Source organism: Sus scrofa, chromosome 9 (genome assembly GCF_000003025.6).
Source record: "Sus scrofa isolate TJ Tabasco breed Duroc chromosome 9, Sscrofa11.1, whole genome shotgun sequence".
Taxonomy (NCBI): Eukaryota; Metazoa; Chordata; class Mammalia; order Artiodactyla; family Suidae; genus Sus; species Sus scrofa.
In genome coordinates, this window is record NC_010451.4 from 4,211,908 (window position 1) to 4,229,014 (window position 17,107).

Consider the following 17,107-nt stretch of genomic DNA (forward strand, 5'->3'; position numbering starts at 1 on the left):
AATCACGCGTTGCCGTCTCCATTGCCTGACTGATTAAATGCCTCAACTCGCTGAGCTCATTTGCAGTAAGGATGGAAAAAGGAATAAAGATAAATCAACTGCATCCCGAGCTCGAAAGGGAAGGGACCCCATTTCTTTTATCACCCTGTCACTTCTGCCAGGAGGGACCATTAAGTGGGGCAGGTCACAGACGGCAGACATCTCCCGGTGACAACATGCCCCCAAGTGATCAAGGCTCTTCCGAGCAAACCAGAGAGTTTTCTGCTATTTTCCTTTTGTCCTTTAAGGGCCGCACCCGCGGCCTATGGAAGTTCCCAGGCGAGGGGTGCAATCAGAGCTGCTGGCCTGCCCCACAGCCACAGCCACAGCCACACGAGCTCCAGCCGCGTGTGTGGCCTACGCCACAGCTCACGGGAACCCCGGCGCCTTCACACCGAGCGGAGCCAGGGATCGAACCTGCGTCCTCATGGATACGAGTGGGATTGTTTCCGCCGAGCCACAACGGGAACTCCGAACCAGGGACTTTGAACACAGGACACTCACTCCTTTGACCTTTTTGTTTGTTTTTTCCCAAACTCCACCGCACGCCCTGCTCCCTTCGGGGAAATGCAAGAGCCCTGGGGCCGGGCCGGCCTTTGCACAGACCCTCAGGTCGGACGGAGCCGGGAAGGCTCCCCGCCCCACCCTCCCCCGAGGAGTCGAGGCCTCCGGGGGGTGGGGGGGAGATAAACGTGCTCACTTCCTGGAGCCGAAAGGCTGGCGGTGGGGGAGGGGCGCTGCCCTCCGGATCCCGGCCCGTCCCCGGGTCCGCGGTCACTCCCCGACCAGACGTCCTTCCCCGAGAAAACGTCCCGAGCCACCGCCCCTCCATCCCGCAGCGCCCGGGATCAGGGCCTGCCTGGCACCTTTCCAACCACCTTTACCTCGACGGCTCCCGGCTCAAAGCTGCCTCTTCCCGGGGCGGGGGGCGGGGGCGGGCTCCCTTCCCAACCTTGGGTCCCCTCAAACCTGCAGAGGCCGCTCATCCTGCCTCCACCCGCGCACCCCGCAACCAACCTGCGGGACCAGCGGGGACAGCGGGGGCTGGCCAGACAAGGGACTTGCTCAGGGGTCGCGGGGGCTGGATCGGAGCCGAGGACCTAGAGCGACGGTCGCCTCCACCCCAGCAGCGAGGCTCCGGGGCAAGGGGCGGGGCGGGGGGAGGAGATGCTGCCGACGGGGCCGATTTGTCCAGCGCCGCCGAAGGCCCGCACTCCGGGGGTGGGGTCGCCGGGGCCCCTTCCAGCTGCGGGAGAACCCCCTTCCGCCTACCTGGTGAGCCGCAAAGTCCGAGGCCTTGGGAAACACCTGGAGGCCAGGGCTGGCCCTGGTACGTCGTCTTCCTGGAGCTTCCCGACGTCCCATCAGTGTGCATCGCGCTGAGAAAACATCTGGACACCATTATTAACCTCTCAGTGAAAACGTCGGAACAAAAACATGGAAAGCTGTACGACGGGGAAGGAAAGGTAACCAGCTGGCACCGGGATGGTATGTTTTGCAAAAAGATCATGAACGTTTATCCATTTCAAATTACGGCCATAAAATGTAAACTTATATGACAGGTACTTTCAATTACATCTGTAATGTTAATCAGTATTACGAAGAGAGTGTACACGTCGGCTCTTGGGTTCTCAGGAGTATGTGAAAAGCTAATTAATCCCCAGTAAAGCCCCGAACTGTAATCAGAGGGTTTCCATAGCACAGCAATTCCCAGAAGAAAAGGAAGCTTAAACCTTCTGCCCCGAGGAAGCGGACCTGGTCTGGGAAGGTGAGAGGCAGGGGCGGGAGGAGCCCAGATAAACGTCAGGACGGAAGGCTGGTGACTTAACACGATATTTTCAAGGATCATCCATGTTGAATCCTGTGTGAGGACTTTTTGTTCCTTGATGGCTGAACAAAATTCTACGAATGTTTCACCTTTTGTTTACCCGTTCAGCAGTTTTTAGACGTTTGGGGTGTTTTTACTTTTTAGCTATTAGGAATAATGCAGCTATGAATTTTCTTGTGCAGGTTGTTTTTTTTTTTTTAATGTAGACTTTTTATTTCTCTTGGGTATATACCTACAAACAGAACTACTGGATCATATATTTACTCTTTTGAGCATCCTCCAGACTGTTCCAGAGTGATTGTAGTTTTGCATTCCCACTAGGGGTATAAGAGGGTTCCAGTTTCTTCTCATCTTTGCCAATACCTGTATATTACCCTTATCTTGCTTGGTGTGAAGTGGCATCTCATCACTATTTTAATTTACATTTCCCTAAGGGCTAATGGTGGTATCACCTTGTCATGCACTTTACTATTCATTTACATCTTTCTTGAGAAATATCTCTTCCGATTTAATGGGTTGTCTTTGTCTGATTAAGAAAGAAGTCTTTATATAGTCTAAATACAAGTCTTATGAGTTGTGTGATTTCTAAATATCTCCTCCCATTTGAAAGGTTAGCTTTTCATTTTCTTGATAGGATCCTTTGAGCAACAAGTTTTTAATTGCGATGAAATCTCAATATACTTTTGATGTCGTATCTATGAAGGCTTTGCCTAATCCAAAGTCATAAAGATCTACTCATATTTTTTTTCTAAAAGTATTATAATTTAGCTTTACACTTAGATCTATGATCTATTTTAAGTTTGCTTTCACTGTGTGAGATAGAGGTTGTTTTATTATTTTGCACGTGGATAATCTATTTTCCAGGACCATATCCTTAGCCCCAGTGAACTGTCCTGACCTTGTTGGGAAACCACGAAGGTGTGTGATGTGTACATATGTTTGTGTTTGAAGTTCAGCTTATCACAGAGGAGTTAGTGAAAGATGAAACTTCTCCTTCACGGCGAACCGCTCAGTAACTCAATTTGCATCTGTTTGCCTATCATTACCTAGCAGATCTGGTACTGAACAGACGCATTGTTCTGTAATGCGTGTGCTCAGCAACGTTCCATCCAATAAATATCTGTTCCCTGGGGTTCAATTTCATTCTCTTATAAGCAATGGAAAATTTAATTATTTGTCTTTTGGATAGATCTGTTGGGTGGCTGGATAGATGGGGGTTTGGGGGTACACAATGCTGCCATCAGGGAGATCAATTCAATGACTGTTCAAACAGTCTCACTGAAACTAAACTAAGACTACGAAGGATCTGCTGAAACAAGTTGCTAAGACGGAATGGTTAGGCTCAGTGACAGCAGCATATCGGAGGGAGGAAAAAGGAAGAATCAAGATTGATTTTCACATTAAACTGTTAGAAAGATGGTGAAGATGCCCTTTACACCAAAGTGGGGAATAATGGAGATAAAGCCATTGGCTAGAAAACAAAAAACAAATGTGCATTTGTTGTTATTGTTTTAAACCAAGTTAGCATTCCCTGGATATCATTCAAATGAGATTACTAAATCCTAATTTCCAAGTAAAGTGTTGCCACCACCTTGCAGCAAGGGAGACTGGAGGGTGGACTCCTGTTTAACCCTCACAAAAGAATTGCCTGAGGCGACGAGTGTGATGACAAAGCAAAAGATGTTCTTGGGAGGGGGCCCAGGAGGAGGGCAGCAGGGTAGGAAAACCCAGGAGAAAGGCTCTGCCCTGTGGCTCGAGGCTTGCTGCCTCGAGTTCGGTTCTGGGTTGTCTCTGGCCAGTCATCCTGCATGGCCCATGTTTGGTGTGACGCATCTCTCAGCCAAGGTGGATTCCCCTGCCGGGGATTGTGGGAGGGTGGTAATCTCCTCCCTCCTCTTGGCCCCTCCCAAATCCTGGTTAGTTTTCAGGGCAGCATCGTGTTCCTTACTGGGTCCTCCTATTGTGAGACAGCTCACACAAGCAGTTGTTATCGTGCCTGGCCAAGGTAGGTAGTTTCAGTCAATAGTTCCCTAACAATTCGATTTTACTATAGATCTGTGAGTCAACATACTATGCCAGGATTAATGCCATGTGCTACCATTATATAAGAAATAAGAGCTCTTTAAGGCTAGGGATCATTTCTATATTAATATCTGTCTGTCTAGAGGATAGAGCAATATACGGAATGTACTAATTATTCTGAATTGGCTTGTGGAAGGAAGAAAGGAAGACAGTACATGACTTCCGTTCCATAGATCTGATCCCTGAAAAAAAGTGAAATAGCTTCATCTATATCTCCCGGGCTCTGCTCCCTGGAGTTCTTATTTTTGTATCTTCGCATACCCCTTGTTTGTTCACCAGAACAAACCTGGACCCTCACTTCGCTATTATGACTGCAATACTCAGCCTCTCCGTCAGGGGGCAGTGTTCTGTGGTTTGGGGACTAAACCTGTTTTTCTTTTCATTTACAGGAGAAAGAAATACATGGGTGGGGTTGGGGTGGGGAGTGTTAGTTACTTTATCTTGTGACATGTTGTATGAGTCCCTGCAAGAATCACAGGGTAGGGAAGATGGGAAACTGAGCCGCTATGGGTCACTGCTCTGGGTATGAAGGATTCATGACCAGCAGGAACAGGCAGATGTCCTTGGTAAGAGAAGTGGGCAAGTTCTCAAAGTCAGTGAGGTATTCAGAGAAAAAGGAGTCTCGGGACTGGTGATTCTTTTCCTGTGTCCTCATATTGCTTTCACTGCTGAAAACTTGGTCATTTATTGGTCCCCGGCAATTGCAGACTGAGCTGTGTTCTGCCTGTTGATCTCATGATTAGAATTGCGTTGACTCCCCTGCCTCTTCAATTTCTGAATCGGTTCTGGGAGTTGTAGCATTAGAACCCACGATTTCCATCACTGTAGAGAGAGAGAGAGCTCACGTCTTGCCCCCAAGCCATAGAATACCCATAACCTAGATGCTGGAATTTCTGAAGTTTTTCCATACTTACTCACTCACTATAAAAGCCTCTTCTGTGGGACAAAGGTCACGTTAGTTAGATTGTCCTTGCCTGACTTGTCCTTGTCCCGTAGGCACCTGAACAGCAGGGCAAATTTGTCCTCTGTGAAGCCGTGGTTTTGATTCTGAGGGCGGAGAGTCTGTGTTCCTTTGGACACTAGCAAAGACTCCAGACAACCTGAACTCCAGGATACTGAGCGTAGTGCTGCGCTTCAGCCAGATGTTCTGTGCTTATTATATCCAAAGACTTCAAGAAGTAAAACTAGGACGGACTGACCTCTGAAACAATGGTGTGTTATTAGAGAATATTAGTTATCTCCCGAGTGAGACCCAAGAGGGTGGAGAAAGGGGTCTCTCTTTTTAGGTGGAAAGAAGCCGCGATGAGGAGCCACCTCCTTTCTTAGCCCTTCCACCACATTCTCTTTTGTCGTCTTCCTGTGGCTTCAGCTGAGTCCTGGATGTTGACTTGAAACAAAGCACAGGGAAGTGGCAATTTCAGGTCTGCCCTGCACTGAACACATCCAGAGACAACTGCTTTTTGCTGTGCAAATGTCTAGTCTGATAAGTAGCTGGAAAGCCCATTTCTATGAACCAATTCTCTGCTATTCCTCTTTCTTCTTGTGTATATAGTACATTTAATTTCACAAAGAGTTTCAAGCAAACATTCAATTTTCGTGACAACCCAAGAAAATAAAATGGGCAGAGATTATCATCTTGGAGAAATGACGGCTGAAGCATAAGCTCCAAGAAAACTGCAACAGAAGTCTAAATATGAGGCATCTACTCTTCTAAATGAATTGGATTTATTTTAACATATTTTATTCATTAGTCTTTCAAATGTTGGATTTCTAGTCCCATTCCCAGGCTTATAAATGAGGGCTCATTGAGACATGGCAGGCAACTGGGCTTGCCGTCGTTATCCATTAGGGAAATGCAAATCTAAACCACTATAAGATACCATTTCACACCCAAAAAGAGGGCCAGAATTTAAATAACAGTAGTAACGAGTTTCATAGAGTAATGTGAAAAAATTGGGAGTTTTCTACATGCAAGAGGAAGTGTAATATGATGCAGTCACTTTGGAATATAGTCTGGCAGGTCCTCAGAGGGTTCAATATAGTTATCATATGACTCAACAAATCTACCTCTAGGTGTGAATCTAAGAGAAATGAAAACATAATTCCACATGAACGCTTGCACTTGAATGGCCACAGCAGCATCATTCATGACAGCCAAGAAGTAGAAATAATTAAAATGCCCATCAACTTACAAGTGGATAAATAAGCACCATGTGACAGAGCCTTACCATGGCATATTACTCAGCCATCAAAAGGAACAAAGTACTGATACATGTAGCAACATAAATGAACCTTGAAAACGTGCAAAATGAAAGAAATCAGTCCCAAAAGATCACACATTGTACGCTTCCATCTATTTCAAAGGTCCAGAACTAACCGGTAAATCTATCAAGAGAGAAGAGAGGTTAGTAGTTGCCTAGGGCTGGGGCTGGGATAGGAGAAAAGGGTGGGTGATTACAAAAGGATACCTTGCAGTTCCCTAGAGACTTCGCAGTTAAGGATCTGGTATTGTCACTGCACTGGCACAGGTTCGATCCCTGGCCCAGGAACTTCCACATGCTGCAGGCACAGCCAAAAAAAAAAAAAAAAAAAAGAATGAGCGAATCGTATAATGTGTGAATTCTAACTCAATAAAGCTATTAAAGAAAATAATTAAAATGTAAAAAAAATTAAAAATAAATAAAAGGATAACTTTTTTGTTGGGAAAGGGGGGTAAAGGAAATGTTTTAAAATGAATTGTGGTCGGGAGTTCCTGTTTTCTCAGTAAAGAACCTGACTAGTATCCATGAGGACATGGGTTTGATCCCTGGCCTTGCTCAGCAGGTTAAGGATCCGGCATTGCCATGAGCTGTGTCGTAGGCCAGGGGCTACAGCTCCGATTTGACCCTGAGCCTGGGAACCTCCGTTTGCTGCAAGCACAGCCCTAAAATGACACAAAATAAAATAAAATAACATAAATTGTGTTGCAAGTGGTATGGCTCTATGAATATGATACAAACAATACTGAATCATACACTTGAAATAGGTGAATTGTATAGTATATAAATTACATTTCAATGAAGTACTAATTCAAATTTTCAAAAACAAAAAGGGTAACTGAGCTTACCTCTCTAGCCGAAAGAGGAAGAAATGCATGGGCTGCTGGCCTCTCAATCTCCTCTCATCTCTTGGCTGAATGCCTTTCTCCAGGGCTTGAGAGCTGCTTCTTCCTTCTCCCAGGCTTCCTGGGTCAGGGTCTTCTGGACTTTGACCTTGACACAGCCACTTGGTGGCCTGAGATCAGCGTGGCTGTGCTTTTTCCTCAAGCTTGGGTCACACTTCAAACCTGCAAGATTCCCTGTATTTCTTCATCCCACACTGGCCAACTGCTGAAGTCCTGCAGGGTGGGTGAGGGCCACCGGGCTTTATTCACCTGTTGCTGCATATGACAGATGAAGACAGAAAGTAAGGCCAGCTTCTCACGTTGGGGAAGTGCCTTGAAAAGACAGGAGGGGCCGGAAAATCCTCCTATAGAGCTGAATTGAGTCTTTACAGGTCTAGACCACTACAGCACCATTCCAGAAGTGGGAACGGTAAGGCATGCATGTTCTGAGCTAGGAAGAGCCCTGATAGGATTTAAATAACTGCAGGTACAAAGGGCTCTGATACTATCAGGGCCAGGAGGTGGTGATACTGAGGTTTCCACCTCAGCGGTGCTTACTTTTCCACCACAGTTTAAAACAAAGAAAAACATGCCTACATCCCAGAGGTAAAAATAACTAATTGTGAGAGTTGAATTGAAGCATAACTATGGTTAAGAGACAGTGAGTTTGCCGTTGGTTAATTTTGCTTAGACAGATTTCCTCCCTGCTATATTAGGGAGTCTTTAAGTTTATACGATTTTCCAGGTGTTTTGTTTTTTAGGATCCAAATATTTTCATAAGCACTTAAAAAGTTCCGGAGCCTAACATTGTGTCCTGAAGGTGGAAAAGAGCCTTGCGGAGAATAGGTGGCGTTCATCCGTTTAAAAGGAGAATGGCGTGATGGGGTCACTGTCCCAAGATTCAAGGGCGAGCCCCCCTGTTCCAGAGAAGGCTAGCCCCCCCCCCCACGTTTCCATTCTCACACCTCCCTCCTCAAAACACCACCACTCACTGCCTGGAGACCTTTAGGAAAATGGCTATCATGCATTTTATGCAAAAAGCTCAGGATGCAAGGTTCTGACTCAGAGTCTCATCTCCATGTGGGTCTGGATATGCCTAGTTTTGAGCCCATACACGATCCCTCTCCAACATTTGAAATCCCGTACTAGACAATCCAGGACTCACAGTCAGCCGTCAGCAAGATTTTCTTGGAATATTCTCTTTGCTTTCTTGCCTAACTGAAAACGGGCTCCCCAGAGTATGCGTGTTTATTTTCTTCCAGCTCTGCTGGCCGGAAGGTGGGGCTAGTTGTCATCCCTGGCAGTTGTCGTCCTTGTCCTCGCTGATTCCCTCCCTTCTCTTAAACTGTAAAACAAAAGCATCTTTATATCACTTCATCATAGTACAGTCTCTCTCGTCTTCAACGTTGCAGTTATCTACTCATCCCCAGTTATTCCTTTGTTCCCAGGTGGCTCCTCCTCCTGCTTCTGATCTTTGTTTTTCTTTGTCTTATCTCTTCTCTTTTCTCCTCCCCCCACCCCACTATAATTATCCTCTTATCATGATCCTGAGTGACTTCCATAGGGACAGAGGTGATCCTTGCTTGTTCTGGACTCCAGTCCTATTTCCCACTTCTCCAAAAATGAGCGTGTGGTCATGCTCAGCCTGGCTCAGTCTCTCACCCATGGATGTGCTGCCCTTGAAGTCTCTCAACTTATTCAAGGCTAGTGAGCCTGAGGGGTGAAGGACCAAGAGGAAGGATATGAGGCGAGGTGAGGTAGGAGCAGTTACCCAGTTTGCTAAAATGGAACAGACACCTTAGGTTTGTTGAATCCAAATTATAATTGATTTGGACATAGTCCGATAAAGGTTTTTAAAAGACGTTCTCATTCATAAAAGCAGCATAAGTAAATAAATAAAGGATGCTGACCAACAGTAGGCTGTGATACCTGGAAACACATACGCACATGCACAAAAATTTATCTAAAACCATTGGATGTTTTTTAGGGCTAAATTTTAAAATAATGAAATTGAAGAGTTCCCGTTGTGGCTCAGTGGAAATGAATCTGACTAGCATCGATGAGGACGCAGGTTCAGTCCCTGGCCTCACTCAGTGCGTTAAGGATCTGGCATTGCCGTGAGCTGGGGTGTAGGTCACTGCAGATGCGGCTTGGATCCCAAGTTGCTGTGGCTGTAGTGCAGGCCGGCAGCTGTAGCTCTGATTCGACCCCCTAGCCTGGGAACTTCTATATACCGTGAGTGCAGCCCTTAAAAAAAAAACAAAAATAAAATTAAAAAAAATAAAATAAAATAATGAAATTGAGGGCTCTGAGGCCTTGGAAAATGCAAGAGGGATGAGGAAGGAACTGTTCTGGCTTTTTCTTCTTAGTGTTGTTTCAATTTGAATACTTTTGAAATCTGCCCAGTTGAAATAGTAAAGCCATCATTTATTTGGGCATGTGTAAGAATAACTCTCCAGAATAAGGTTAGGTGAGGGCTGAGAGGGCAACTTGGAAGAGCAATAGGGGCTCCGTGAGGAGAAATGGCTCAACCCCCTCGGTAATTTTTCCCCCATAAACTATATCTTACCTGCTGGATTTTTACCTTCCTTATTCAATCTCCCTCTCAGATACTCAGCCCTCAACCCACGAGGCAAGGCTCCCTTGCGGTGGTTCTTACACGAAGGTATTTCGAAAGAAGGAAGGAAGGAAAGAAAGAAAAAGAAAGAAAGAAAGAGAAGAAAGAAAAGGAAGGAAGGAAGGAAGGAAGGAAATAGAAAAGGGTCTTCTTCCTTTGATTCTGGGCAAGAACAAGTTACTTTTGGGGAAACAGCATTGGAGATGCTTTGCTTTCCACTTTCCAAACCTAATTCTTTACTAATAAGAATTAGTTAAATCTAATTCCTTTCTAATAACACATGTTAATTTTACAATTGAAAATAAGTATCCGAATGTTCCACTTTTAGGCATTTAACCTGTAGAAACTCTGTTCTCCCAGATGTGCGCCTCAACATACCTGACTTGATTCCACCTCTTGGATGAGGGTGAAACACTGATTGCAACAAAATGTCCATGTTTTGCCCTCTTTAGCATCAAACTCTTGATCATTTCCCCCCTACACTGTAAGGGAAAGTTAGCTTTTTATCTATAACATAATTTGAAAATATTTCTCCCCAGTTTGCTACTGACTTTTGACTTTGCTTATGGTGGTTTTTTGTTTTTCGTTTTGTTTTCTTTTCTTTCAAGTAAGAAAAAAGGAGGTTTATTTTATTTCATTTATTTATTTTTTTTTTAAACTGAAAGATTATAGCGATGTCTTGGTGGAAGAGACGTATAAACAGAAAACAGAGTGAATGGAAGGAGTGAGTTATATAAAGACATAAAAAGAGAGCATTTCAGGCCAGAGGACGAACAAGTACCAGCTCTGAAGAGGAAGTGATTTGCTGTGTCTGCAAAATAAGCAGAAAATCTCTGTGTCTTGACTGGCATAGTCATACTAAAGCAATGTCTATAAAGATTTTAAGTAGTTTAATTTTGATATTTTATTTTTTTATTTTAATTTTTATTTTTGTCTTTTTGCCTTTTCTTGAGCTGCTCCCGCAGCATATGGAGGCTCCCAGGCTAGGGGTCCAATCGGAGCTGTAGCCACTGGCCTATGCCAGAGCCACAGCAATGCCAGATCCTTAACCCACTGAGCAAGGCCAGGGATTGAACCCGCAACCTCATGGTTCCTAGTTGGATTCGTTAACCACTGAGCCACGAAGAGAACTCCTAATTTTGATATTTTAAAGTTATATGTGGTGGAGTTCAATTATTGTAAACATAGTAAAATATTTTTCCTTTTGTTCTTGTTTCCTTTTTCTGATTTGTCATTAAACAAAATTATAGTATAACCCATGCAATAGGCTTAGGTCTCAGGACAACTCTTTATTAATCATAAGGTGATGAGCTATGAATTGAGTTGGATGAGCTATTAACAATAATTAAAACAGCAATACAAAGAAAGCTATTATTTGTAAAGTGTTTATTATATGTCAGACACTATTATAAGCTATATTAGTGTATATATATATACACAAGCACACACATATATATATCTCATATATGTACTCTATATTCCTCATCGAGTCATTATGCAAAAGGTACTATTAGTATTTCCTTTTTATTTATTATTGTTATTGCTCTTTAGGGCCACATCCGTGGCATATGGAAGTTCCCAGCTCGGGGTCCAATCATAGCTGTAGCTGCCGGCCTACACTACAGCCACAGCAATGCCAGATCTGAGCCTCGTTTGTGACCTACACCACAGCTCAGGGCAATGCCGGATCCCCGACCCACTGAGCAAGGCCAGGGGTCGAACCCGCATCCTCATGGATACTAGTCTGATTCGTTTCTGCTGGGCCACAACAGGCAATCCCAGTATTCCCCTTTTAAATTTGAGCAAAGTGAGACATAGAGAGGTGAAGCAACTTGCCTAAAGTCATACAGTATGCAGAAGAGTCAAAATTCCAGCAAAAATTCAAAATCCCCAAACTTACTACCCCTCCTCCACATAATAAGTACTAACTAACATGTCTCTCTTTAACTTTTATTATGCTGTCTCCAGGATGCAGAAATCTATGTGGAAAGGAAAGAGAGAAAAATGAACTGAACAGTTACTGAATGCTTACTATGTAATAGACAAATACCATTATATCATCCTCAACTTCTTTATCAACGAGTAGAAAACGAAGGTCACTAGAATCATGCAACCTCTCAAACCCATCGAACAAGTAAGTGGTAGACCCAGGCTTTAAGATCACGTCTCCTAGCACCTAGCACCATCTTCTCCTCTTTTTAACACTGAATCCCAGGCCTGAGAAGAGCTCACTCAAAGAAGAATACATGTTGAACAGAAAAGTGATGTTAAAAATATTTAAAATAAGAATTTATGCACATTCATACCTACTGCGTATTTGCTATGAGCAGGTTCTTAAGCTGTGGAACAATAGAGATAAAAAATGACTTTCCAAACAACCTTTCCTCAAAGAATGCATTTTAGACAAGGAATAAAGGCACAGACAGGAAAAAGAACTCTAATAAGACAAGAAAAAATATTCTCAGGCCCCAACAAAATAGTCATCTAGATGAAAAGAGGTGGAAAATCTTAAAAGGTGGATATTTGACTGTGGGTTGAGCACGGATGTACACGGCGTTGAGATGTGAGCTAGGTCTTTGAGGATGAGTTGGTTTTAGGCTAAAATTCAGACAGACTTACATTTCTCAATCTAGAGGACATCAGGCTAGACTCATCGCTGGTGTTAATAATTAATGATTAGTGAGCAAGCTACTGAACTACATATAGAAGTTTATATTTCTTTAACAAGTTGTGAAATAATGCACAAATTCATGTCTGCTAGATGTGAGTAGGTATTTGACTTCTTAATTTAATGATGACTATGTTTTTAAAATACAAAACATACTTGGATGGAAAAGACTATTCTATCCCTATGTAAATATCTACATTTTAAAGAAAGCTCTGTCTGGAACCAATAACAGTAGCCTAGACTTACTGGATAAAAGTTTTTGAAATGGCACGAGCATATTTAAGCTGATGATAAATGGATGTGTCCACATATTTGTCCTGCTGTGTGTTAGCCTCTCTGAACTTGACTATTTAAATGTGTGTCATTCTAAACGTGTGTAGCTGGTAATGAAAATATCACCCTAGGGACTAAGAATTTCTAGACACGACAGTTCTCAGAGGTTCCTATTGTGAGAAAGATGTTGAACGAACAAATCTAAATGTCGAAATAATACAAGGGCTTGGGTCCCACATCAAGGAGAAAATGAAAGTGGATGCTGAGATTCCAGGTAAGTCATCGCATTTTCCCTAATTAGTTTTCCTTGAGGTGATGAGGTATCAGAAGTTAATTGAATAATAGATGGAAGAAAGAGCAGTGAGTATTTCTATAGATTTCTAAGAAAATTAGTCAGAGGTGGATTTGAGTAGAACATGTATTTAAGTAATTAGAACACAGAGGAGACTAATACAGGGATAGCATACAGATGAGGAGAGAGTGAATATAAATATAGAGACATTAATAGGTATAGAAAGAGATTGAGTTGCGGTCAAGTCGGGAGCATTTATTTAGAGCCTTTGGCAAGCTTTGAAAACATCTGTTTAGCCCCTTCCAAAATCTGCTTGGTCCTCACTCCGTAAATAATGGGATTGAGCACAGGCGGGAGGACCACGTAGAGGTTGGCCAGAAGGATGTGGACGTAGCGTGGGATGCGTCTCCCGCCAAACCTATAGGCAAAGACAGAAAAGAGGGCGGGGATGTAGAAGAGGAGGACACAGACATGGGAGCCGCACGTGCTCAGGGTCTTGCACCGGGCATCCCGAGAAGGGAGGTGGAAGACAGCTCGGAGGATGTGCATGTAGGAAACGGCCACAAGGATGACGTCCAGGCCTGTGGAGAGCAGGGCAGCGGCCAGCCCATACCAGACGTTGACGGAGATGTCGGAACAGGACAGACGGGCGATGCCCATGTGCTCACAAAACGTGTGGGCTATGACGTTGACCCGACAGTAGTGCAGGCGCTTGAGGAGAAAGATGGATGGAAACATGATGATGAAGCTGCGGGCCAGCGTGGCGGTGGCGACCTTCCCAATGACCTTGCTGGTGAGGATGGCGGTGTATCGCAAAGGGGAGCAGATGGCCACGTAGCGGTCGAAGGCCATGGCCAGGAGCACTGCCGAGTCAGCCACGAAGAGGAGTGGATGAAGAACATCTGGGTGAGGCAGCCGTCAAAGGAGATGTGGCTAGAACCGAGCCAGAAGGTGGCCAGGGCTTTGGGCATGGTGGCTGTGGACAGCAGGACGTCGGCACTGGCCAACATGGACAGAAAGACGTACATGGGCCCATGCAGGCGTGGCTGGGAGACGATGACACAGATCAAAACGCCGTTGCCTGCCAGGGCGGCTACGTACATGGAGCAGAAGGGAATGGAGAGCCAGATCTGAAGGTGCTCCAGCCCTGGGATGCCGGTAAGGAAGCATCCGGCCCTGCGAGTATCAGAGTCGTTCACAGCAGCTACATTGTGAGCAGAGAAAAGGGCCATGGTGCTCTGCAGAGCCCTCCCCTGGGGCATAAGAAAAAAAGGGGCTTCAGACTTAGTCTATATCAGCAGAGTGCACATAAGGCTTGCAATCAGGAAGGTCCCGTGGTGGCTCAGTGGGTTAAGAGCCCAGTTACCATTCATGAGGATGTGGGTTCAATCCCTGGCCTCGCTCAGTGGGATCAGGCGTTACCGTGAGTTGTGGTATAGGTAGCAGATGCGGCTGGGATCCCGCATTGCTGTGGCTGTGGCTTAGGCCAGCAGCTATAGCTCCGATTCGACCCCTAGGCTGGGAACTTCCATGGGCCTTGAGTGCAGCCTGAAAAAGACAAAAAAAAAAAAAAAAAAGGCTTGGACTTCCCGTCGTGGCTCAGTGGTTAACAAATCCGACTAGGAACCATGAGGTTGCGGGTTCGATCCCTGGCCTCGTTCAATGGGTTAAGGATCCGACATTGCCGTGAGCTGTGGTGTAGGTTGCAGACGCAGCTCGGATCCCGCGTTGCTGTGGCTCTGGTGTAGGCCAACAGCTATAGCTCCAATTGGACGCCTGGAAACCTCCATATGCCAGGGAGCGGCACAAGAAATGGCAAAAAGACAAAAAAAAAAAAAAAAAAAAAAAAAGGCTTGCAATTAGCTACAGTTCTGCACATACAGGTCCTGCAACCATGATGGGCTCTGCACACATGCATATTCTCTGTAAGAAAATCACACACAGCATCTGCACAATGAACATAGCTCTAGGCCCTGCCCACAGACAGGCTCTGGGTGCTTATTCAGAGGCTCCCTTTTACAGCTACCTATAAGACTTTGAGGCATCTACAGGGCTCGAAAACATTGCCAGACTCAGTAAAGGGCCACACGTGCTGAAAAGAGTGGGGATAGTCAGAAAAGGAAAGACAATCTCTGTAACCTCTATGGGTAGGTGAGCTCTGCACAAGCCCCAGGCTCACGAAGGACTGCCGTCTCCCCCCCCAGAGAGCACTGGCCTCTGCCCGGCAGACTATGTGAAAAGTAGGGCTGGGAGTAGTGGGCACTGCAGCCCCTCTGCCCCTTTTCCCCCAGTTGCAGGTGTTCTGACAATTACCAAGGCAGGGAAGGCGGCTGTGGCATTGAGAAATAACACTGGACAGGGCAAGAAAAATTCTGGTTCAGAATCTGTCAGTTAGATCATGTGATTTTTGGACAAGTTACTGTCTTTTCCAAGAAACAGTTTTCTGATCTCGAAAATAGCATAATTATGGTCTTTTGGTGTGTTACATTACGTTTCACCTATGGAAGCCTTGGTGGACTGGGTGGTGCTTCCTGAGTCACCTAGGTGGCTCTGAAGTGTGGCACTGTCACCCAGGACATGAAGGGCGGTGTGCAGCGGCGCTTCCCCAGGTGCCCAGACTCGCAAGTTCCCCACCACACACCGAATGCGCAGAAACCCTGACCTTGGATCTTTTAGCAAGGTCACCGGGTGACTCTGATTCCTGCAAGAGTCTGTGAACCACTGATGTGGGACCGTTTCTACTTTCTTTCCTCCCTGGTCTAGGTGTCCACCTCACAGGATGGGTGACGTCTCAGGTCCACTTAGTGTCTGCGGCATCCTCCGTGGAAATGCTCGGGCTTCAGTTCGATCTAACCGGTGCGTTCTCCACTTCAACTCAAGCTGACCAGCGCTCCCCTCCGCTTACCTGGTCAGGATGTGAAGAAGACGATGCAGGCATAGAACAGTTTTTCCTGTATGTTAAGCCACTAACGCCCCCTCCGTCCTGTTAAATTATTCTCCCAGTGACTGTACAACTTCGACCTCTGTGGAAATTCTTGCTCCTCCCTCTCAACTGAACTTTCCTGCTGCTTAACTGAGACCTCGAGACTCAGGGAACAATCCTTCATCTTATCATTCCCTCTCCTGTTCATTTATCTTATCTCTGCAGGCAGCTTTCTCTCATTCCCTCCACTCGCAGAGAAAGTTGTGTGGACATTCCTGCTGCATTTTGAGGTCTCTTCGCAGAGCTAGACTATATTTGACTTCACCTAGGCACAGGAAAGCTCCAGGTATGTATTTATTTGTTTATTTGGAGAGTACGAAAATGATACAAATCAACCGTATTTTTATACCAGTAGCAAACAACTACGCATTAAAATGAAAAGATCTTTTTATATTTAACCCCAAGTTTCAAAGCTAAGAATTATAAAAGTCTTATAAAAACTAAGAATTATAAAATACTGCCAGAAGAGATTTTTTTAATGTAAATAAATGGAGAAGATCATGTATACAGATCAGAAGATAGTTTTAAAATTTAAGGTAACTTTTCCAGCTTTACTGAGGTGGAATTGACAAAACTGTATAATGTAAGGTGTATGACACAATTTAATAATGTATTATATACATTATGAAATCATTAACACACCCATCATCTCACATAGTTGCCATATGTTAATTTTTTTTTTTTTATTTATTTTGGTCTTTTTGGCATTTCTTGGGCTGCTCCCGTGGCATATGGAGGTTCCAGGCTAGGGGTCCAATCGGAGCTGTAGCTGCTGGCTTACGCCACAGCCACAGCAATGCAGGATCCGAGCTGCGTCTGCAACCTACACCACAGGTCATGGCAACACTGGATCCCTAACCCACTGAGCAAGGCCAGGGATTGAACCCGCAACCTCATGGTTCCTAGTTGGATTTGTTAACCACTGAGCCACGACGGGAACTCCTTAAATTTTTTTTAAAACAAACTAAATATATGGACACCCCCCAAAAAAAACCCACAAAACCCCTACAATTGTACATATATACATACTTTCATGCATGTTTAACCATGCACCTTGCGTATAAGTATGTATGTATTTATATCTTCAAGAAAAATTCCCCCACCTTTCTCTGAATCCTCTTTCTTTCCTGCTTCCTCCGGGACTTTGTTTTATCCGTTATCCCTTCTCTTCTTTATCAGCAGT

General features: G+C 44.9%; 1 protein-coding gene across 1 annotated transcript; it reads right to left on the reverse strand.

Moving 5' to 3' along the window:
* Positions 13,185–14,203, reverse strand: LOC100516630 (olfactory receptor 52B6). Its single transcript, XM_003129447.2, is given in 2 exon segments — positions 13,185–13,828; positions 13,831–14,203. Coding segments are annotated over 2 exon segments (1,005 nt in total). The 3' UTR covers positions 13,185–13,196.